This window comes from Choloepus didactylus, chromosome 10, assembly GCF_015220235.1.
Source record: "Choloepus didactylus isolate mChoDid1 chromosome 10, mChoDid1.pri, whole genome shotgun sequence".
In the NCBI taxonomy this organism is placed as follows: domain Eukaryota; kingdom Metazoa; phylum Chordata; class Mammalia; order Pilosa; family Megalonychidae; genus Choloepus; species Choloepus didactylus.
The window spans coordinates 106,674,289-106,699,139 of record NC_051316.1 but is presented as its reverse complement, the minus strand read 5'-3'; the positions used below and the strand labels follow the sequence as shown (position 1 = coordinate 106,699,139).

At 46.4% G+C, this 24,851-nt stretch overlaps 1 protein-coding gene across 1 annotated transcript in view; it reads left to right on the top strand.

Annotated features, from left to right (window-relative positions):
• Positions 1-24,851, top strand: part of PAPPA (pappalysin 1) — a 244,209-nt gene that overhangs the window by 170,183 nt on the left and 49,175 nt on the right. Inside the window, exons 11-15 of the mRNA XM_037798016.1 lie at positions 2,280-2,393; positions 3,321-3,456; positions 5,761-5,974; positions 14,929-15,097; positions 18,048-18,231. Coding sequence (XP_037653944.1) covers positions 2,280-2,393; positions 3,321-3,456; positions 5,761-5,974; positions 14,929-15,097; positions 18,048-18,231 — 817 coding nt within the window. The remainder of the gene's footprint in view (positions 1-2,279; positions 2,394-3,320; positions 3,457-5,760; positions 5,975-14,928; positions 15,098-18,047; positions 18,232-24,851) is intronic.

Here is a 24,851-nt window from a genome sequence, read left to right as displayed (position 1 = left end):
TAACTTTAGGGGAAACTGAGGGCAGCGTGTACAAGAATTCTATATTATCTTTGCATTTTCTCTGTAAATGTAAAATTTCTCTGAAATAAAAATGTATTTAAAGTAAAAAACATTGCTGTTTGAAATTGTAGGTCACAATGCAGCCATGGGTTTTAGCTTAATTTTGATCGGTGTCTCACTGTTGTAAAGAGAAATGAGACTGTTTTCCAAGAGTTCCTAGAAGCCAGAATCATCCAAAGAAGTGAAAGAGAGAGGGACATTTGAGTTTTAGCAAATTTACAGAGGAGACACTTGGCATGTTAAAGCAACCCTTGGTGAGTGATGTCAAGGAACACAAAGTGGTTGTCACAGAAGATTCAGACCCAGTCCAGTTCTCTGGAGCCCACTGAATAGGAGCACTTCTAGGGAAATTTATGTTGATAATTTCACATCTAAGCCAATTTCACACTGGTTTTCTGAGGCAATATTTTAGGGTTGTTTCTTTTTTTAATTCAGAAAATTACATGGAATAATGTGAACAAAGAACATGTATGTGTGTACTACCTGGAATTGACACCTATTCAAATTGTGTTATGTTTGCTTCAAGTCTCTTTTTGTAAGAGAAATAGCACACTGCAGATAAAGTCGAAATCCCATTTGTTTGCTCCTCCCAGTACCATTCCCCTTCCTTCCTACCCAGAGGCAACTAACACCCTGAATTTAATGTATACTTTTGTATTCCATTTTTAATTCTTCTACTCTCATCTCGATGAATACCTGGGCAGTATATAATTTTGCTTTGTGTGATTTTTATAAATGCCAGCATGCTGTACTTATCCTTTTGTAACTTTTTTTTCACTCAGTGTTATGTTTTTGTGATCTTTCCATGTTGATGCCTATGAATTCACCATTTGGGTTTCTGTTTGGATTGGCCAGGGTCCATACTGAACAAATTGTAAAATATTTCTAGAATCATCCCTGTATATGAATCTAGTTCATAGCTTTTAATTTGCTGTATAGAATTCATGTTTTATGCATCCCTTCCCCAACAAATGAACATATAGTCTATTCCCAATTATTTGCTGCTATAGATATTGCTGGAATGAACATCCTTGATCCTTGGATATTATTTTTCTCCCTTTCTTACTTTTTTCTTTTTTTTCATTTTTTGCATGGGTATGGGTATGTGTTTTCTCTAGTCTGATTGAAATTAGATCATCACACATTTTTTTCATAGCCTCCAAGGTTGTTAATGCTCTCTGGGTCAGCCTAACTTTTCAGATGGGTAGACAGAGACCCATAGACGTGAAATGATAGGACCAAATTCACAGGGAAGTTTTGAAAGAGGAGCCACATTAGAGATCAGAGGGAAAGCACTAAGTTGAGAGGAACCTCTGCCAAAGTTTTGACCAATCTTAACAACTCAACTATTCCTTTCCTTTTTAATTACAACACTTTTCTCAGTTTACAGTTATGTATTCATATGTGATTACTTCATTACTATCTGTACATGTGGCCTACTCCAAGCTCCTGAGGGTCTGTTCTGCCTACCATTTAGTTCCAGAGTGCTTGGCAAATAGTGGTTAATAAATGTTATTTGAAAAGATGAATGGACCAATGAATAAAATGACATGTAAATATGTAGGAAACTCCTAAGTTTGAAGAATTCTACTTGTGATACATTTCCTGTTGTTGCTGTTTTTGTTTTTTACCATCACTTTGTTTATCTACCATTAAGAATGAATGCGTGTATGTAAACAAATATAAATATGAAATGATTGAGCTGATTTTATTTTGTGATGGGGAAGCAAATGCACATACTGTCTTTGTCTTTCACCTGTTGAAAATATAGCTCTGAGCATAACTTGTAGATTTGTTCCAAATTGGTCTGATTGGCATTCAAGACAACGTGAAATCTGGCCCTTCAACCCACGTTCTTTGCCGCATTCCCTAAACTCTAATACCAGGCAGTTTATCGTGACCAAAGCACCTGGTTTTCTACTTTCCTCTGCCCCACTGCTTCTGCTCCCTCTGCCTGACATGTCCTTTCCCTCATCTCCACCCTGTTCTTAGAGGCCCAACTCAGATGTCATCTCCTCCGGGATTGGTGCCCTAGGAGAACTTCTCTCTCTGTCCCCTCTACCACCAAAATGTGCTATTTATTCTTTCCTAACTACATGGAGAATTACCTGTTCTCCCAACAAAATGAGTGGATAGTATGGGTCTGTCTAATTGAATTTAACCAAATGTCTAAGATTCTCCAAAATAACATATATGTTTTTTTCTTTTTCTGTTTTCAGGTGTGTCGAACCAAGGTGATCGATCTCAGCGAAGGCATTTCCCAGCATGCCTGGTACCCCTGTGCCTTCAGCTACCCATACTCCCAGCTGGCACAGACCACGTTCTGGCTCCGGGTAAGCTGTGGCTTTAAGAGCCCATAGTCCCCAGCAGTGGTCCCTAGGAAGGACTGACTCCCACAGACTTTGTCAAGGTCCCTACCCACTGAGGGTCTTAATTTTAAGGACAGGGAACAAAAAAACTTAGCAGCAGTGTGCTTCCTGAAATGGAATCTCTTAATTGCTTGTGGAATGCCCCCACTCACTCTCATTTTGGCAAAGCCTTTTGATACTTGAGTCTGCCTCCAATCTCCTATTCGTTATTCCAGGCCTTTTAAAAGCATCTTCTCCTCCTTGAAGCCTTTTCTGATTCCCACAGAGATTATTCTTCTGGTCCCACACATGTTTGGTTGTCAGCTTGTATGGCATTCATCACATGGTATTACATAGCTGTATGTGGATTGCCTTCCTGACCAAGGATTCTGGGTTGTATTGGATTTTGATTTGTGGGTCATTGACCGACTTTGAACTCCACAGTATCCAGAAATGCAAAGGTCTTGTTTTCTTTAGCTTTGTCTTCTTGATGCCCAGTATACAGAGGCCAGCATGAAGAAGTGACAAATAGCAATAAGTACCACTTGTGGTTTGATTATGTGCCAGGCCCTTTGCCAGACACTTGACTGCTAATACCTGACTATAGACTCTCAGCAATCCTGAGATGCAGCTATTTTTATCCACCATTTAGAGATGGGGGAACTTAGGCCCAGAAAGGCATCCACTCAATGTCGCATGACTAGGAATGGGCAGAGCCACGACTGGAACAGGTTTCTGGCCCCAGAGCTTGTGCTCTGTCAGGTTTCACTGTCTCCCAGTTCCCATGCTGGACCCCTGATGAGTAGCCCAGTTCCTGAAATGGAAGATCTCCTTGAACCCCCTGCCCTGTGGCCGGGTCCCCACCACGTGACTGAACACATGTGCGAGCCTCCTGTGTCTTCTGCATTTCAGGCATATTTCTCTCAGCCAATGGTTGCTGCAGCTGTCATTGTCCACCTGGTAACTGATGGAACATACTATGGGGACCAAAAACAGGAGACCATCAGCATCCAGCTGTTTGACACCAAAGATCAAAGCCACGATCTAGGTAGGCCTGTTCTCTTGGGCTTGGCTTGCCCTCAGCATCTGCATCCACAGCTGCTTCATGGGGGGTCATGAGGATCCGTTTAGAACGAGTTCTTCGCTCTCCCCTCCTCTTTCTTACTTCTTCTCATTCCAGTTGCCCTCAAATCAGGGCATGCTTGCGTATCTAGAGAAGCCGGAATCTGAAAGACACGGGATATGGGATTAAGGTTAAAGCCCTCCAATATCTCACTTCTGCCAGAGACCTTTCGCCTCAGGTTTCCCAAATGATCCTCAACGTACCCTGGGAAGGAGCCTGAACAAGGGCCATTTCCCCCATTTTACAGATCAGCACACTGAGACCCAAAGAGAGGAATCAAGAGACACAAGATCACATGACAAGTCTGGTCAGAGTAGCCAGGTTTTTGGAATCATAGCCCATTTCCCTTTAGTATACCCAGAAGTGTTTGTGAGTGCTCTCTAGCATGATCTCCAGCGAAGTTCACAACAGGAGTAGGAATAATAGAAAGTCAGTTTCAGGAGTGGGAAGGCAGAGGAGTCAGGTCCTACCTATTGAGGGCTGAGTGGGAGGGCAAGGGCCAGAGTTGGCACTTGCTCCCCCTTCTGTATACCACACGAGGAGAGGAGAGAGCCCAGACTGGAGCTGATGGCCGAGGTTCAGATCCTGTCTCCAGTACTCACTGACCTTCAGAATGTGAGCAAATTTCTTGCCCCCTCTGTATCTCACTTGGAGCTCTCTCTCCTCGTAAGCACAGTGAGGTCAGTGGTGCCCACTTTGTGGCAGAATGAGATCTAAATGAGATATTACTCCTGCCAGGCCCAGCACAAACCTGGCCCTAAGAGATTCTTAATTTCCTCTTCCATTTCCAATGTATCCCGGAGCACTCTGGACAGCCATTCAGGTGTTTGGCATTCCGGATCGCACTGTCCTTGAGGCGTGGACCCTTTCTGCAGAGCCTGCACGGGCTTCAAAGCTGTGCCCTGTGCCTTCCACAGAGAGCTCCTTTCAAAGGCCTGCAGGAAGCAAGCAGGCCAGAGGTCATTTCAGGGTCAGGCAGAAGCCAAGGGGGCAGGGAGGGTTTTTTTGTTTTGTTTTGTTTTTATGTTTATTTACTTAGTTTTAAAGGCAAGGGGGAACAAACGTATCAATAAGGAAACAAAAGAAAACCCCTCTGGATTTATCTGGATTCCTGGGAAATCTCCCTAAGTAGAAGCAAATATTTTCATAGTTGTCCTGGCATTGCAGAGGGCTCCAAGGAGAGGTTTTCCAGCACAGTGGGGAAAAATCCAGTTTCGCAGAAGCTCCTTGGATCTTGCTACTTGATGCCTGAGGCTTCTGTATTTCCCTGTCCCTCTGCACCCCAGCTCCTGTTCCCAGCATCCCAGGATCCCGAGAGGGGGCTTCACAATCGGCCCTGCTCAACGCGGAGCTTCAGGCTTGCAAAAGTGCAAACTCCCCCATCATAGCAAACCACAAAACGAGCTCATTGCTTAGATGTGGACACTGAGCTTTAGGGGTTTGCTGAGGTCCTATAATTAGCAAAGGGCTGAATGAGGTTCAAATCGAGGTCCACCTAGCAGCAAAGCCTGCAGGCATTCTGCTAACTCGATCCTTCCACATCATTCTCTCCTATCTCCCTGTGCTTGGCGGGTCTTTTCTCCCTGCCTCTCTCCCTTCCTTTTTGAAATTTTAGAACCTGATTCCTGTACTAGAAAGAACTTGGGACTTTTGACTGAGGCAAGCTTGAATTCTATTTCGACTTTGCTCTGCCAGCCTGTGCCTCTCTGGGAAGCTGTTTCCTGCCCATGATTCTCTGCAGACAGGGAATAGGGGTCCTAAACTCGCAGGGCTGCTATCAGGCTCGCAGATCATAGATGTGAGCAGGCTCTGTACCCTGGGCAGGGCCTGTTGCTCTGAATTCTTTGCACCCTCTGCATGCCCAACAGGCAGGCCACCTGAAAACTAGCAACTCAGGCCATGGAGCCCTAACGTGGGAGGTGAGAGCTGCGATGCTTGGCTAAGGAGTGGCCATTTGTGGGAGGGACGGGGGGCTCTGAGCGCTAGGCGAAGGGAAAGCTTAGAGAGGCAGAGGGATTGGAAAGATTTGGAACCAAAAAAAAAAAAAAAAAAAATGGGCCAGACAAAGCAACTTTCAATCAAACTCAAAATCCCCAACGGCTGCCCCAATGGTGCTTTTGTGCAGTGACATGAAAGGGTCTGGGGGCTTCGGAAAGGGTCTGTTAGGGAGGGCGTGACTGGCCTTGAGTAATGAGCCTGGCCCCCCGGGCCCTCTGTCTCCCCTGACAGGCCTCCATGTCCTGAGCTGCCGGAACAATCCCCTGATTATCCCTGTGGTCCATGACCTCAGCCAGCCCTTCTACCACAGCCAGGCAGTGCGTGTGAGTTTCAGTTCGCCCCTGGTCGCCATCTCGGGGGTGGCCCTCCGCTCCTTCGACAACTTTGACCCCGTCACCCTAAGCAGCTGCCAGCGAGGGGAGACCTACAGCCCTGCCGAGCAGAGGTAAGGCTTTCCCACTCGGGACCCTCCCTGTCCTAGGCCATTTTGGAGCCAAAGTGGAGGCGAATCTAAAGCTGGGTGGCCGTTTGTGTTGTGGTAAAAGTCTGCGTGTTTCTCCCTTCTCCGTCCTCTGGCCGGCTCTGTCTTTGTGCTTGGAAGCCCACGAGCCTCTGAATTCTAGGGGTGAGGGAGGGAAGCAGGGGTGTGTGGCGGAAAGAGAACCTACCTGGCCCAGCTTAGAGTCCCAGAACTGACAGTGGCTTGCAGGGTGGCCCGACGAACATCGGTTTCCCTCTCTGGGCCTCAGTGTCCCCATCCAAACACAGAGAGGGTAGATGAATTAGCTTTCTTTCAGCTCTGAAATGCTAGACTATTCTGCTTCCTAAGTGGCACAAGCAAGAGGTGTAACCCTCCTAATTTGGGGGCAAGGGGAAGAGAACTGCTATTTGCTTCATCCCAGTCTGCTGTGTATTTCAGTGATGGAAGAAATCTCTATGTCTTCCCCAAGCCAAGCCCCTGAGATCCCCCAGTGGTCTGGCAGTCTGTCTTTCTAATTTTAACCAGATAACATCACTCCATTGATGCTTTTGATCTGACATCTGTAAAGTCACCTAGTTTGGATCTAAGGAGCGGTGGTGTTTTCTAGAAAGAATATGAGCTTTGGTGTCACTCTACTGGGTTTGACTCTCCATGTTGCCACTTCCTGACTGCATGTCTCAGGACAAGTCACCCCATGTTTCCGAGTCTCGGTTTTCTTTTTGGAATAAAGGAATAATATCTATCTCAAGGGTGGTTTTGAGGGTTGAATGTCATGCTGTAGCAAAAAGTGCTCTTGTGAACTGTTAGGCACCATGCAAAGATATCATATTATGAACGAATACCTCCGACCACTTTCTGATGTTGATGGTGATTCTTCTCTGCACAAAATTCCGTGTAAAGTTCTTAAAGTTCGAGCTGGAAGAAGACTCAGAGGTCATCTAGTACATCCAAAGTATCCAAACATCTGTGTTACCATCTAGGATTCCAGAGCCTGTAGAGGGTAAGGATTGTTTAGTGTGGCCCAGCATCTCTCCTGTTTGTTTAATGAGATCCAGAAGGAGAAAGAAAAGGCTGTGGTCTCAGTGGGCTTCTCCCAGAATGAGGCCCTTTGAAAGGGTACTGAGCCCTGCCCTTGACACCTGGGGGCAAGGCGAGCAAAGAGGAGAGGGGACACCAGCCTTTCCCACGTCCCTGCTACCACAGAGGACACCAAAGTTGGTTGCAAAACCCACATTGTTTAGCACCCACTGTCTCTGGCCTCTTGTTGTGCAAAGTCTGTCGCAACATTTCGAAGCCAAAGAGCTCCTTAAATATCACTCATTGTTGTATTTCACCCTAAGTGGGCTTTTTCATCCCTGGCTCTTCAGACTCGATAAAAATAAGTTAATTCTCAGAACCCGGGGAAACTGTGTCAGTGGAAAATGCAAATCCACCAGACCTTTTCCTCAACGCCTTCAGATCCTTCATCAGCCGCCCCAGCCATCCACATGTTTACTGAGACTATCACTGTCTTTGAATTCCTAATTAATTTTTAAGAGTTCCTGTGCCTTAATTAAACATTAAAGAAGTTTAACCTCTGAAACAAATCAGTCGATATGTATTTATTGAGTCCTTTGGCTTGCTGTGGGGGGAGCACTGAACTGAGGTGAAGTGTTGCCTGGTCTCTGACCCACTGTGCCAGTGTAGGCCAGTCATTGCCGCTCTCTGGGCCTCAGTTTCCCCATCTACAAATGACGACATTGAGTTGGATATTCTCCATGGTCCTTCTGGTTCTAGCAGGTGAGAGGGAAGGGGAAAGGACCAGCGTTAGCTGAGCCCCTGCTAGGGAGCATTATCTTATTTTCTCATTACAGCAGTCCTGTGAAGTGTGTGGCTCAGGACAGAGTCAGAGAAGCAGTGAGTCAGCCAGTGAGTAAGAGGCAAAAGCCTGCCTTGTTTGCCCGTAAAAGCCATCCTCTGCCCACCAGAGCCAGACACCTCTAGCAGAGAAGAGGGATGTTCCCAGCTTCTCACGAGTGAGCACTGAGTCAGTGAGCCTGGGAGTAAAGCGATAGACACACATCCCTGGGCTTTGGTTGGCTCTGCCCTGAGCTTGGCCCGGACTAGGACACACCACACCCTTAAGGGCTGCTGGACCTCCCTCGAATGCCCTTGGGGGAAGGACAGAAGCGGCTCCTGGGAGCTGAAGAGGCCTTTACCCAAACAGGCAGGACTCTGTAAACGTGCAAATGCATTAAAACAAATCAACCAAGGGGAGAGAAAAGACAAATGAGCAACAACTGTAAAATCCATGGGATATTTTTTTCATTCTCAAACACCAAGGTAATTAGCATCACTTTTCATAGCACAAATTTGGGATGGTTGTAGTGGAAACACCCCACTTTCCCTCCAGCTGTTTCACGGGTAATAGAAGGTGCTGTCTCGCCCCTCCCCCCACCCCCTTCCTCTCCTCCCTCCAACCCCCCTCCGCTCTTCCTGCCTCCTCTATTCTTTCTTGCTTGCCCTCCTCCCTTCCCCCCTCCCTCCCCTTCCTCTCCTTCTCCTCCCCCCTCCTCCCACACCCCTTGTCTCCCCTCCTTTTCCTTCTCTTCTCCTGAGAGCAGCATGATAGCTAGTGGGCCGCCATGGGAGATGCGTCGCTACACCAAAATCAATTCAGGCGGCGTGTTCTGACCTAGATTCAAAGGTCTCCAGTCCCTGTGCAGGACTTGGTATAAATTCAGAGGCCCAAGAAAGCAGGATCAGGTTTCAAACGAGGGGTCCAGTTGTGGAAATCTAACCAAATCCCAGCTGGACACTGAGTTGGGGAAAGGGAGGAAGTGGGGGGCCATAGTGGTGGTGGAGGGGGGAGCAGGTTAAGAGGCTTCTTTGAAGAGAAAAGCAACAGACCTGAAATTGAGGCTCCAGTGTGTCTATCACACATGCACATGGGTGCACACACACACACACACACACACACACACCTACTTCACCTCCATCTATCCTTGTGGTTCTAAGCAAAAATCAAACAATTTGTTACAAAATTCACTGGGCCATATGTTTAGAAAATTAACTTCCTCCTGTCATCCTTCTTACCTTCCCCCTTTCTGATTTGTTTGTTTCTTTCTTCCCTCCCTCCCTTCCTTCCTTCCCTTCCTTCCTTCCTTCTTCTTTCCTTCCCTCCTTTTTCCCTTCCTTTCCTTTTTCCTTCTTTGCTTGTTTTTTTTACTTCCTCACTCCATCTCCTTTCATTTTTTGCACTCTTTTTCTCTACTTCAAACCTTTCCCACTTTCTATATGCTCACCCCTCCAGAGCCTGGGACTTGGCGTCTACAAGGCAGTTCTGACAGAGAACTTACTTTTAGAAGCCCTACTTTTGGGGGAAATAAATTACTCATGTGGTTTGGGTGTGCCCATTGACTGGAGCCAATCATTCCTAGAATCAGTGCATTGAGAGGAACCCAGTTGTGGAATATCCAAAGGAATTTATCCTATTCCCTACTGATGGAAATCTAAGTGGTTTCCATTTTGCTGCCATGATCTGTCCTATAGGGGTCTTATATGCACGTGAGTGTTTCACTACCTCCCAAACTCTCTCACAATAGAAAATGATATTTTCTGTAGCCCATTGGGATAAATGGAATTTGGAGCCCAGAAAGAGGCTGTTCATGGCCAGACACCATGGGCTCCAGATTGCTGCCCCATGACCTCACCCAGGTTCCCCAACCCTTCAGTGGAACTGCTGTGTCTAAGCATATATGTGTCTTTGTGCTGGATACTGCCTGACTGTTCTCCCAAATGTTCGCCAACTCACACTCCCATTAGCGGTTAGTCCAATTTCCTGTTGCTCCATATCCTTGGCAATACTTAGAATTGTCAAATTCTATTTTTCCCCAATCAGAAAGGCTTGGAAATTATATATCTCTGATGGTTTGTCCTCATCAAACCATGGCACGTGAAAGCCGGGAGGACCCTAAGAGATTCCCTGGTTCCGTATCCTCATTTGGGGTGCCAAGAGGCGCTGATCCCTTTGTGGGTTGGAGAAGTTGGGTGAGGTCGTGGGGCAGCAGCCTGGAGTCTGTGGTCTCTGGCCATGAGCAGCTTCATTCTACGCTCCAAACCCCTCCGTTTACCCCCAAAGGCCACACAAAACGTTGTCATTTTCCACTGTGCAATGTCGGGAGAGAGTGGGAGGTCACCCAAAAGATACACCCACACACGTACAAGACCCGTGCAGAAAGGATCCTGTCAGGCGAGGAAAGCAAGTTGCCCAGAGTTGTCCAGCAAGCTAGGGACAGAACCAGCATTTGAATCCACCTCTCAGGACTTCCAGGGCAAAGTTTTTTCCTCTTCATCAGAGATTTCAAAACTGGTATCCCAGTGGGCAGTTTAGGCCACAGTTTCTGTTTGGTCCTCACCACTGGTTCATATTAAACACCAGAGAGTTCATGTTAAACACCAGAATTTCTCTGCCTTTATGGAAACCTGAAGATTTGAAAACCTCAGGTGGTCGATCCCGCTAGGCAACCTCTGGCTGCCCTGAGTACTGCTGCTGCTTTGTTGAGCAGGACTCGAATGAGGCCACCCCCACGCACCCCACCTCCCCTTTCAGCGGGGCTGCCGGGCCCCCCCCCAGGCCACTGAGTTTGCAGCCCCTACTCTTGACAAAAAATTCCCTCTGTCCCACCACACCATTGACTCCTAGAATTCCAGGGCGGAAGAAGAAGAGTCTTTTAAGATCGCTGCCCCTAGTTGCGTAATTTCCAGACAGAAAAGTGAGGTTCTCTCAAGGTGACTCTTTCCCAGCCTCATTGCCCAAGTGAGCATTTATGCCAAGAGCATATTTTCCCTTCATTTTCCAGTGTGGAGTGTGCTGTCTTCTTTTGTTGTCCCCATCTGAGAGGCCCGGAATGATTTATAAACAACCTGCCTGTTATTATCTCCACTTCCACATGGCATAATTGCAGCTAAGTAGCAGACCACAGGAGTTCAAGCCAAGAGTCAAGGGGCAGAACCAGAAGAGGAGCCCTTGTCAGCCTGTTAACTACTGGCTTTCTCTGTTGTGGTTTAAGTACTGTCTGGTTATCCTCTGTCATACATGATGGGGGTCCATTTGAATTGACAGTGGGGGTGGCAGCTGGGCAGGAGGTGTATGTGGGAGGAAGATCACATACGGATCTACTGCGAAATGGAACTCGAATCTGTAAAGAAATGCATTTGAAAAATAGAAGAAAAGAAAATGCATAAATATCTGAATAGGTCTGCATCCAGGAGGTCACTACCTTTGCCCAGGTGTGAGAATTTGAGCAATAAAATTATCTGTGTTTCTTCCCCATCCCTCTGATCTGCCACCTTCCTTCCATCAGAGAAGTGTTGTAATTTGTTTTCCTTCTTTTGTTATTTTTAATTGACTGTCCGTGACTGGTATTACATCCTTTCCCCGTTTTTTTGTGAGTGTGTGTGACGCTAGAGGCTTTTATTTTGTTTTGTTTTCCTTGCTTTGATTTGTGTTTTTGTTTTTCAGAAATGACAGGGCTGTGTCAGCGAGTTATTTGGGAGGGGCAGTTGGGGTAATGTTTATCATTTTTGGACAGTGCGTTCACACAACCCTTTCCAACCAGCAGGAAAGCAAAGGAAGGAGAGGGATTTGGGAGACAGACAGATCTGCGTTGGAATTCTGTCCAAGCTGAGTGTCTTAGGGCAAGCAGTTTACACTCTCTTAGTCATGGTCTTCTCTTCTTAAAAATGGGAATAATAATTCCACCACAAGGTGTTACTGCGAGGATGCAATGAGATGATGCAGATAAGACACTATGACTATGCCTGGAACGTATTACTTCCCTTGCCCAGTTTCTTCCTGTTTTTGAGACAGCAAGCCCTGTGCAGACAGATGCAGATGTGTTAATAAAGCAAGGATGTTTCATTCCTGAAAGTGTGTTCTGGGAGATACAATTGCTAGGTAATGCCCCATGAAAAAAAGATTATCAGAGTTCAGAAAAGGGTGTGCACCGTAGCCCCTTCAAGAAATTCGCATTGTGCATTAACATATTGAAGGTTCTGAGATATCCTGAAGCAAATAAAGTTGATTCATCTCTTAACTGCTACCGTACTCATTTGGCCGTGTTACCTTTATGTCAAGCAACTCATAAGAACATTCTACGGGGAACTATGGGGGACTCTGGTCTAATTAATTACTGGACCATGACAAGGGAATGTTTTCCTTCCATAGCCAAAAGAGCCAGAGCAGAGAAACCACTTCTGCATGGAGCTTCACATTTTCCAATACATTTTCTCATACACTGGACTTTCTGTTCTGTAAGAGACACCAGGCTCCTTCCTGTCCCTGGACCTTTGCACTCTGCCTGGGACTCTTTCTGCCTTAAACCTTTGAATGGCTTATCCCTTCATTTCACCCAGATCTTTAGTTCAGATGCCCCCTCTTCGTGGAGGCTTCCCCTCCCCCCTCTATCTAAAGTCTCCTGCTCCCCCACCCCTCACCGCGAGTCACCCTCTATGCTTTCACCTCACTTTAGTACTTTACTGTAGGATCACTGTCTGAAATGGTCTTATTTATTACACAGGCCTGGATGACAAGAATCCTACCTCTCCTCTCCTCTCCGTGGCTATATCCCCAATTTTTAGAACAGCGTCTGGTGCAGAGAAAGGCACCTCGTCAATGTCTATTGAATGAGTGAATGAGTGACTCCACATTGCATCCTCTTGACAATCCTGTGAGATAAGTCATATCATTACTGCCACTTTACAGATGAGGAAACTGAGGCTCAGGATGATAGAGAATGTCCCAATGTCAAACAACTGATAAATGGCAGAATTGGGGCCCGAATCCAGATTTGCTAGACTGCTGAATTCTGTGCTCCTTCCATTCTAGGAAATTAAGTTTTTCGGTTTATCCTTTTGCTAAGAAGAACATTAATGTGCACAAATCATTAGGGGAGGACCCAGAGCCAGAGAAGAAAGTCATCTTTCCCAAGGGCTTTGCTGGGTTGTTATAAAATGGGAGCCAGGGGGACTTCTTGGAGTGCAATGTGAGAATGGCCAAACGGTAAGGCTGAGGTCAGGCGACCAGCCTGGAAGCTGGTAGCTTACAGAGTAAATCTATTCAAATTGGAACCATGTGGCTCTTTCTCCCGGTGCTTACACAACGTGAACAGATGCATTGTTTGGTGTCAAAGCCCTCACACTGACTACAGAGTTACAGCGTCTTCGAGGCCTCCACATGGTTAAATGCAGAGGCTGTCAGGAAGGCAGGGAGAGAATCAGAATTATCTCAAGACATGTTGCCTAGTTTCCTGACACTGCAGAAGGGGGTGGTGCAGAGTGCAAAGCCCACATCAGTGCCCACTTGAAGATCCAGATTTCACACTTGTTCTTAACTTGGTATTTTAAAGAATGTATGTGTTTCCAATATGTGTTGGAGGCATTTAACTCACCTCTCCTCCCCATCCCCCCAGTATGCTGCAACTGATCCTAAGAAAATTGGTCCCTGCTCTGGATGCAAATCTAGCCATCTCTTTATGTACATATTGCATGCCAGGTCCTGGGTTAGGCAAAAGTTGCAGAAAACTGTCATCTAGAAGCATTCAATTCAGGAATCAACTTCTATAAAATGCTCAAGAACTGTTGCAAGACACCGCCACCATTCCATCTGTTTATTGCTCTTTAGGAAACCTATTTGAGACATTCTTTTTGGCAATGAAAAGTGTACAAAGATGAAACAGGCATTATCTCTGCCCTCAATGACGTCCTTGTCCAGGAGTGTGGGATGAGGTTAACAATGACTTTGGAGTCACACATCTGGGTGGGAATTACAGTTCGGCCACTAGCTAGCTGTGCAAACTTAAACAAGTAACTTAATCTTGCTGAGTCCCAATTTTTTCCAACTGTAAAATGAGTTAACACTTATCTCACGTGGTTGTTGTGAGGGTGGAGTGAGCTCATGTATATAAGCAGTCAATGAATAGTAACGAATGTTACCGAATGGCTGTGGACCTATAACGTAAGGGGAAAGAGCACGAGGTACAGGGATCACCTTTGTTTCTGTTTGCATCCCTAAGGATTAGCAAACATTCCAGCTAAATATGAAGGAGCAACGTTAGAGAAAGGAGGGTGGAGTGTCTACAAAGGAACTTACCTGGGGACACAAGGGAACGCTTCCTGTAGAAATTCACCTGTAGCTCCGATTTGAAGAACAGGCAGAACTCAGATTGGCAGCGAGGTGGAAGAGAAGCTGCAGCAGGAAACAAGGCACCGTCTCCGTCTCACTTGCCCAACAGTTCATAAATCACTTTACTGTTTATAAAGGGCTTCCATATCCGTCACCTCAGCTGAGTCTTGTAACTGTGAGGTTGGGAGAATTTGAGAGTACACTGAAGCTCAGAGAAGTGACGTCTGTGGCCCAGGCTCACACAGCTTCTATGTAATAGAGCTGAGATGTATTTACAACACCTGCTACCCTTTATTTAGCACTTTATGTGAGCCAGAATTCTGCTGTGTGTTTTTTTCTGAACTAATTCTCACAATGATCTTTGGAAGTGGGTACTATTATAAAATATGAAAAAGCTTTCCCTCGCCTCAATGCCTGATAGGAAGCTCAATAAATACTCAGTTATCATTATGATTGCCGTTTTGCAGATGGAAAAATGGAGGCTCTGAGAGGTTTGAAGCTTGATAGCATGTGAAGCTTTTAAGTGGCAGGATTTGAACCCTCATCTGTCTGTCTTCCTAACTTTTGCTCTTAGTGATAAACTTTAACCACTGTCTCCAGAGTCGTCTTCACCTAAGCCAGCAGCCCGTCCACTCCTCAGTCTCGACCCCCTGAAGTTTTAAAGAGGGAGGCTCTGGGCTGTCATCTTCCAGTTGACATGCAGCTGTCCTGCTGAGAAAACTCCCTCTTTCCCTCTTGCTTCTTCCCTCCCCAGCTGTGTGCACTTCGCATGTGAAGCCACTGACTGCCCGGAGCTGGCTGTGGAGAATGCCTCTCTCAACTGCACCAGCAGTGACCGCTACCACGGTGCCCAGTGCACGGTGAGCTGCCGGATGGGTTACGTACTTCAGATACAGCGGGATGACGAGCTCATCAAGAGCAAGGTATGTGCAGGTGCTTGGTCAGAGCCCCTCTCCAGCCGAGGACACGCTGCTCGGCTGTTCTCCGCTGAATCCCCGGCACTTAGAATAGTGCTGCCAAATGCTAGGCGTTCAGTAAAAATTTGTCCAATGAATGAATGAATCTGGACTTCCTAAAGCAATGGTCCTTTTGCAGAGGACTGTCCCACACAACATGTATCAGAGACCTTGTGTAGGTGGCAAATTTGGAAGACCCTGGGCCGAGCATTTTGGAATGAAACCCTTATAGTCAGAACTCTGCCACAGTTGAATGGGCTGCTTTTGGAAGAGGTGAGCCCTCTGTCAATGAAGTGTTTCATTATTTCACTCATTCATTCATTGTAAAGCATCTGTTCACTGTGAACCAGATGCTGTGGTAGAGGCCAGAGAAAAATGTCACTAAAATAAAACTAGTCCTGCCTCTCAAAGAGAAAAGTGGCTGGGGGTAGGGGTGGGAGGCAAGTGGCAGACAAATGACTACCAATGACCTCGCAGTGTAATAAACTTGATAAAAGGAACTGTGGGATAGTGTGGAAGTATAGGAGGATTCAAGGAGAGTTCCCTGGATGAAGTGGCTGGAAAACTGAGAACTAGATAGATAGGCAAAGGAGTGCGTGCTGGGGTGGGGGATGGGAGGGCAGCAGTATGTGCCCTGGGCACAGGCAGGAAAAGTCTGTGGAGGCGATTGGTGAGAAAGGGCATGCCACAGCCAGAGAATCTTCTGTTCCTGAACTTGCCCAAGATATATGGCTGGAGCAGCAAGCAGGGACCACTCGGGCAGGGCCTCTTCGGCTTGGTTGGGGAGTTTGGGGTCTGTTTTGAGGGCAACAGAGGCTATTGAAGGAAGTGAATTGGACAGATCATGACTGACAGAGGCTCTTCTGACTGCCAACCTGGGGGTGGGTGGAAGGCCAGCAGCAAGACTGGCAGCAGGAAACCCCTCAAGAGGTCATCGAGGAATTCTTGGAAGAGGAGATGTGTCCTGTAAAGGGTAGTGGCAGTGAGTAGATTTGAGAGATGAAGGTGACTGATGTTTCAGCCAGATGTGGCTGCAGGGTCTCAGGTGGGGCGTGGGGAAGGTGGAAAAGGTGGCAGCTAGGGAACCTTCCAGCCCTGAGATTTTAAGATTCCAGAGCTCTGTTGCTAGATGCAGCCTTCTCTGGGGCCCAGCCAGAGAAGTTCGCCTTTGTGCTGCCAAGCATGTGAAGCCCATTCCCAGTTGCTGGGAATGCCTGTCTGTACAGAGCTTCTGGACTTGAATAGATTCCCATTTGGGAGCTCTCTATGGCTCGTCTTAGATACCTACCTCTGGTGTCAGACACAGCAGGTCTGAACTCCTGTGGAAACAATTAGGCTGCTCTGGCCATCAAGGTCGTCTGCTCTTTTTGATGCGTGCTTGAGACGGGAAAATGCCCTTTGCTTTTTTTTTTTTCTTTTTTTGTAATGCAATTTTATTGAGATATATTCACACACCGTATAATCCATCCAAAGTATATAATAATTGGCTCATGGTATCATCACATAGTTGTGCATTCATTGCAACAATGAATTTTAGAACATTTGCATGACTCCAAAAATAAAGAAAAAATAAAAATAAAAAAGAACACCCAAAACCTCCCATGCCCCTTGTCCCCCCTATTATTTATATATTTTTTGTCTTAATTTTATTACTCATCTAACCATACACTGGACAAAGGGAGTGTCAGTCACAAGGTTTTCACAATCACACCATCCCATGATGGAAGCTATATAGTTAAACAGTCATCATCAAGAATCAAGTCTACTGGATTACCGTTCAAAAGATTTAGGTATTACTTTCTAGCTATTCCAATACACTGGAAACTAAAAAGGTGTATCTATATTACACATAAGAATCACCTCCAGAATGACCTCTTGACTCTATCTGAAGAATCTTAGCCACTGAAACTTCATTTTATTTCATTTCTTTCCCCCTTTTTTGTCAAGAAGGCATTCTCAATCCCACGATGCCAGGGCCAGGCTCATCCTTGGGAGTCATTTCCCACATAGGGGGGCTCTTTGATTTTAAAATCCCAGATCCACATTTGGCATCCCCAGTCCCCTGGGACTTGGCAGCCTCCTTCTTGAATGGACACCTCTGGGCTGCAAATACCTGTCCCCCACTTGGCCTTGACCTTCCACCCATGCAGCAGTAACTATCATCTTCTAGTATGGGTCATATCCCTGTCTATCCATTCACTTTTTACATCCGTTTCCTTCTTCACACCTCCCTCTCTCGACTACTGAACCATTGAATCTCAGAGCAGGGAGTGGCTCTTAGAGCAGTTGTTGGGTTCCATCCACCCACTTTACTAATGGGAGAGTTCAAACAAGGAACGGTTCTCCTCTGTCCACGGCCTTAAAGCATAAAGGACAAACATCCAGGTCTCCTAAACCAAGGGCAATGCCCATACTGTGCTAAACACTACCATAGACTCCCTGTAAATCCTCCAGAGCTAAGAAAAGATACAAAGATCCAAACCAAGTGTCCTTCAGTTGTCCCATGTTTCAGAGTCTGTTTCATGAAAGAAGTCATCATGCCTTGCGAGGTGTCTGAGTCTCAGGATTCTCAGTTCTCATCAACACAGTGGAAGTAATGATCTGGGAGACTCTAGGGGCAGCAGTCAAGAGCATAGCCTTTGGTTTCAAGTCCCACTTAGCCTCTCTCCAGCTGCCTAACTTGGGGCTAATCACTCAGTGTCTCTGAGCCTCAATCAGTTTCTGCATTTGTAAAATGGGAACCAAAATACCTATCCGTACAGTGGTTGGGGATCATTAAAAATGAGCTAAATTTAAACACTGAGCAGAGGCCCCCTGATGCCCGGAGGAGTTTGTGAGCCATCGCCTCAGGGAGAAGGAGTTTCTCTGCATCTGCGACTTGGTCCACCTCGTCACTTCACCCTTCTCTGCTTTTCAGATGGGACCCAGTGTCACAGTGACCTGCACTGAGGGCAAGTGGAGCAAGCAGGTGGCGTGTGAGCCGGTGGATTGCGGTGTCCCGGACCAGCACCACGTCAACGCCGCCTCCTTCTCCTGCCCTGAGGGCACCACGTTTGGCAGAAAGTGTTCCTTCCAGTGTCGTCACCCTGCACAGTTGAAAGGTATCACAGCCCTTGGCTCAGCTAGAGGCTGCTTCCAGGCCTTCCTCTGGGTCCCAAACAGTCTGGGTTGGATGAGGTTCTATCTATGCCCCTGATTTCTTTCCACCAATTATGTCTGTAAACTGCCTTGCTGTACAGCTAAGAAGTAGAGTGTGGAGAGGTATGATGGTAAAGCCCCCCTCCAAGACCCTTGAAAATCTTGCAAAACAGAAAAGAAAATAACAGAAATAGAGAGACAAGGGATATGGAAAGAGAGTGACCTTTGGAACTGATGTGATTACGTCACTGGGTATGATTAGGGCCCCATAAGCCTGAGAGGTAAGGGTTATTATTGATCCCATTTTCATGGAGGAGGAAACTGAGCCCCAGAGAGTTTAAATAACTGTCCAAGGTTCACTATTAGTAAGTGGTAGAGTCCACGTTGGAACCCACGTCTATCTTTCTTGAAAGCCAACTGCTACTCCTTAAGAAGGGGTGGTGGGGAGAGGAGTAGATGTGAACTGGAAGCATTTACTAGGATCCTCCTGGGTTAGGCAACAGGAATATGAAGGTGAGTCTGTCTGGCATGTTGGCGAAGGGGCCAAATTTTGGAAATGGAAGAAAGGCTGGCCAGCCTGGGTATCCTAGGATGTTGGAACTGGAAGGGTCCTTGGAGCAACTCAAGAATAACTGGATCATTGGAAAGATGGGGAAACTGAAGTCCAGCAAGAAGAAGGAACTTGCACAAAATCACATAGCAAGTTAGTAGCATGTTTAGAATAAGTGCTCCTGACTTCTAGCTGAGTGTTAGATTTTGACATTATACATCATTCTCAGAAATGCCAGGATCCTCTCCTTTGCGTGGTCTATCAGGAGCAATGTTTTTTGATCAGACACCCAAAATAATACCTCACTCGAGCATGGGGGTCCCACCTTGGGGCCATCATTCTAAAGGGTGAGCATGAATAGGCTTTTTTTTGGTGGGGGAAGGTCTGTGAATTCCCCTAGACTTAGATGGAATATTACAGTGTGTGAGTTTAGGGCAATTTGGGGATTGGAGAGGTCAATAGTTTCATCAAATTTTCAAAGGGATACACGACTCCAAAAGGTTAGGAGCCTCATATGGGACTGTGGGTCCTTGGGAGAAGTGGCTGTGTCTGATGCCTTTGCACACTACTATCAGCAAGCATGGGGCATGGTGCATAATATAAGACTCAATGCAATGGATTGACTGGATAGCTAGACGAATTGAGGAGGCAACACAGTAAATGTTTATTTTAAGAAATGAATGAAAGATCCACTGATCTCACTAAGCTGCCCCAAAATAAAGGCAAGAAGCACTTCTGGAATGTATCCCGTAGGTCCCCTCATTTTTTAACTCAAAAGGTTTGAATTAAAAAGATATAGACATTTGAACTGAGCTACTGTAAGGATATAGATTGCAGGAATAAGAGAACAGTGGAAGTCACAAACCCTTCCAACTTTCAGGTCGTCCAAGCCTTTCCCTCAATCCCATATGCCCGGATGTGAAGTATATTAATAACTCCAGACTAGAAAATCACACGTCTCTCAATCAGAGGCCCTTGGGAAAGGGAGGTGTATAAATTAGCATTGATTATACAGCGGTTATTGTGGCTAATAATAATTCTTAATCAAAGTGATTCAGACCCTTCTGCCATTGCTTCTCCGCTGACTATGGTGGGGGGTGGAGGGGAGGGGACCCCCGCTGTGGAGACGAGGTCCCAGGAGGACCATCATTTTGGTAGTTGTTGTCGATCCCATCTCCGTTCTCCCTTGAGAACAGGGTTGCCCCCTTCACCCGCTAGGACCTATTGGCATTGCCTGCAACTTTGTCCTCAGCTCCATCTGGTGCTCGCGTCCCGGGTCTGTGATCTCTGCCTAGATCCGCTGGCAGCAAGGACTGAGTAAAGGTCTCATCACCTCCCTCCTGAGCTTGTTAACACCACCTTATTTGTGTCCCTTCACAAACCAGGGGGTAATGAGATGATCAAAACAACTTTTTATGATGAATATTATTAAATTTATTTTGTTTGCTCCCTTTTCCTCCCTTCCAGTCTTCATTTTTCAATTCCTTGCAGCACGGTTTATGCAGAAAGAACTCTTGCTTTGGAATCAGACAGACTAGGGTTCCACTCCTGACCCTGCCCCTTACCAAATCTTTGATCTTAGATGAGCAACTTCACATCTAGGAGCTTCAATATCCTCTTCCGTAAAGTAAGCTTATGAGTGTGCACGTGGAAGGGTCAGATTGAGGATTTAAAGAGATGGTGTGCATAAAACGCCAAGGCCAAAGTGCCTAGTAGATCCTCACGTTCCCCAAGGGGCATTCGTGCGAGGCCCTGGGCAATGGCTGACCTCTCGGCCCCTGCCCTTGGTGCCCCATGGAGCCCTTGGTGCTGGGAGCCATGGAGCCCGCCCAGGCCTGTGGGCATCAGTGTCCTCAGAGGAGCAGCTGCTCCCCAGGACCAGCAGTGAAGGTAACCCCCTGGGAACCAGGTGAAACGCATGTAGTGCTGCAAACCCACTTGCCCCCTTCATTCCTGATGAACTTGTCTTGAACCTCCCAACTTTCACTTAAATTCCAAGCCCTCTTGGAGAGTTATGCAAAACTCTTGAGAGCTCACAGCCTTGGAATCATTACTACTAAGGTTCTTTATCAATCATACACTATAAGCCCAGGCAAAACCTACAAAAAGCGTGAGGGGAAAAAGTCCCCTCCAATTCAGAAAAGAAAAATTGAAGATCAGAATCATAGTATTTAATTAACACAGCATTACTTACAGCACCTGGTTTACCTCAACTCAACTCACCTACTTCCTATGGACTGGGGCTTCTAATGTAAGCAGGCCCACATCCTACAGAGATCTTTAAAAGGGCCTACTAACCTCTGGGACTTGGTGCTGCCCTTTCTATTTTGGCTTTGCCCCTTTTACCTCAGATTTAAAACCCAGTCTAGTCACCAGTTTCTGTAAGATACCCAATGCTGTGAAGCATTTTGTGATTTCTTAGGCTTTACTGAGGATAGGAGGCGAGCTGGAGTGGACATGAAGAGTGGCCGCACCTACAGGGCCCAGCATTTAACCCTCTTGCTTGCCCTCAACTCTTTTGCTCACCCCTTTCCCTCAACCTCAGAATCTGGTCGCAACCTCCCTCCCTCCAGGAATTCCTTGTTCTCCATCCTTTCTCAGGCAGAGGCCCTGCCGTTTTTCTCAGAAGCAGATAGCCAGGTCCTGGAGGGTTCAGCTTCATCCCAAGGATGCTCATCAGGACATTTTCCCCTCAAAAACAGGACCACTCCCTAAGAGGATTCCTGTAGTTCCTAAGAAAATGCCACTTTCTTCATCCTATCACCTAGCCTGTTGGAGATAGCGGCGTCTAGGATGTAAGGAGATCCAAGATCCTCATATCACCACTAGGGAACTTGAGGGTCACAGTGGAGAAGGGACTTGTCCAAAATCATACAGCTGTTCTCGCAGGCCACGTTTAACTGTTGTTAATGCTAAGAACTCAGAGCCAGCACCAATTTCGTCTCTCAAACCATCCTTCCTATCTCCTCCATTATCACCTCAACCCATTCTGAATAATTGCCTGTGCTTCAAGAATCAAACCTATTCTTACTTAAGAGTTCCTATTTGCTGCCTCAGAACTCTTTGGCCTTTTTTAAATCAGGTCCCCCAACCTGGAACTCCCATTAAGCCCTAGAATGTTAGAGCTGGGAGAAGCCAAGGGGTCACCAAGTCTAAGCATTTCATTTTGCAAATGGGGAAACTGAGGTCCAGGAGATGAAGGCATTTGCCCAAGGTAACGTGTGAGCTACCATCAGCACTGTAGCCAGAAGGCAGGACTCCTGACCCTAAGAAAGGTGGCCCTTTGTCAAGTATGTCATTCCAACCCATCTGGTGAAATAGTCCAACTTGCGTCTGCCATTCATATTCTCCAGCTCTCCAAACATAGCAGATATCCAACATTCCAGACTCCTTTCTCCCACCTCCATCAATTATCTTTGACTGTGACTGCAACTTAGAACATTTTCCTTCCTTTGTGTCTGACTTTTGGAATGATAAATGGGGCCCCTTGGTAAAGAAATTTGGAGATGAGGGACACCATTCTGGATATATTGTACAACTCATCCTTGATTTCAGGATACTCTGCTGGTCCAAACTGACTGCGATTTTCTCTAGACAGCAGTCCCTCTTTGGCCATGCTTATGGGTAAAAAGCTCAGTGGTGAGGTCAAGAAAGCACTCAGGAGTCAGACAAATCAGTATTGAGCCCCAATTCTAGCTTGAACACCTCACTTTCCCTCTCAGAGTCTCAGTTTTCTCACCTTTAAAATGGGGTTAATGATGCCTACAGCTTGGGTTACCAGGTGCAGCAAGGGCTCAGTTCTGGTTAGTCTTCCTAGGCCCACTGTTGATTCAATTATAGCCAGCCACTGGTAGAATTCATTAAGAAGAAAACTAGAAAATTAAATAATCAATATGCAACCTGATTCATCAGGCTGTGAGACCAATTAATGGGCAATTGGCACACTTTCTTGGACTTCCATGCCCATCTCAGATTTGCTCTATTAGTCCTTGGGAATCCAGGAGCCCAGAAATGTGCTTTCAGAACTCAAATCAGCAAAGGATTTCATGCTCCCCTTGGTGCCTCCATTTCTTTTGTTTCAGCGTCTTCCTCCAATTTTCTCTAGCCCCTGTGCTGGGTGATGCTCCAGTGGGTTATCTGGAAGACACCATCAGCTTAAAATCCTTTCCATCCTCATTTCCTGTCCCACCTGGCCTAGGGCCTCATGCAGAGCTCTCTCCTCTGCTTGGCCCCTTATCCTTCTCAATCTGTCTTCTTCCTCTTACTTCTGTTAAGTTCTGTTCCTCATCATGAGCAGTGTGATGGAATCTCCTCCCAGTCTCACTGGTGCTAGTCTTTGGCTAATGCAGGCTCCTGAGTGGCAGCTCATCCTTTTCTAGCCCAGCTAGCTGCGTTTGTGTTTTCTCAAAACAATACAGCAACCAATATCCTTTCACATCCTAAAATATTAGAGCTGGAAAAGAACTCAGAGACCACTTCAGTTTAGGGCCAGAGTGATTAGGTGCCTCGTTCATCACACAGTAGATTCATACCTTATACATTCCACAAATGGATATCACAGGCCTACTGTGTGCTTGATACTTTGTGCTAGGCTCTGAGAATGAAAGGGTGAGCATGGTGCAGCTCCTGGCTTTATGAAGTGTGCAGTGCCAACACAATGTGGCAGGTGCTAAGAAAACCATACCATAGGTCTCCTGACATTTCCCTCTCTGTAGTCTGCTCTTTTCATTTCAGTCTTAAAGGCACTCCTAAAGAGGCTTGCCCTTCTGGATAATCTTTTAAATAAAACAATTAAAAAGATTCATTTTTCTTTTGATATTGCTACAGTCTACAAAGCATTTTAATATTCATTGGAGATTGAAATTTCCTAGCCACATTTGTAGACAGACTGAGCAAGATTGATCTTCCCAACTTTAAAAGAACAAATGAATGTACAGGGTGATATAGCTTGTTAGGGGCAGAGCCTGTACTCACACTCCATGCTGTTGGAACCTAAGATCCAATATCAGCACTTGTATCCATTACCAGGATCCCCAATCCCAGCAATGCCTTCAGCTTATGTCCTGTGTCATGTGTTTCCAGGAAACACCGGGAAGAAAGAAATGATGTTGATGAAATCCAATGAGGGTGCAGTATAAAGCCAGTTACCACTGTGGCCGACTAGAGCCTACCCCCTGGGGAACTCTAGGAGATAGTGTAGGACAAATCTCAGAGCTACTCTGACTCTGGAAACTGGCTTGTTTATCCACCAACTGCATCGTTGGTTGAGTGCTTCTTCCAGGGACATTAACTGCTCAGTACTCTCTGCTTGCCCTGCACGTGGGCTGAGCATGCATCCACGACAGGACAAACGCCCTCGCATGGAGACCTGCAGCTGCAGGAAGCAGCCTGCAGAGTCTAGAGGTGAATGCCCAGGGAGTGAGGGCAGAGCGTAGATGGCATCTGTCATACCCTACTTTCTTCAAAGCCGCCTGCTGGATGCAGGGTGGTGGCTACAGCTGGGGCATGGAAATACTGATTCTGCTCAGGAGTCTGGTCTCCTGGATTGTGTGTGGCGGGGGTGGGGGGGGGCACGTCCATGGTCCTGAATCACCAGTTTAGCAGGACTCTTCTTTTAACTGTGGTACGTTGCTAATTCCTAGTCACCCTCTCCTAGAATTTACATTTCCGGTTTGTATTTTCTCTCTTGATTAACATTTTGCTATTTTTATGTTATCTAGCCACAAAGAACCATGATTTGAACTTCACAGTTTACAATTTGTGTAGCCAATATGGTGTACTTGTTAAGAATGCCAACCCTTTTTTCCACAGGTATTTTATTCTTCTCAGGGAATTTGGAGAGGGTGTGCTCCCCCCTATCTTTCACTCTGCCCCTTCCCACTAAGCTTATGCTGGATGCCCCAAAGCACTGCCCAGACCACAAGGGCAGTGCAGAAAGAAGCCTCTAGTCTCTGGTGTTCTGGAAGCCTCTCTGCTTCTCTGGAAGCCAAATGAATCAGCTTTCTGCACATTTTTCTCCTTACCCTTGATGTA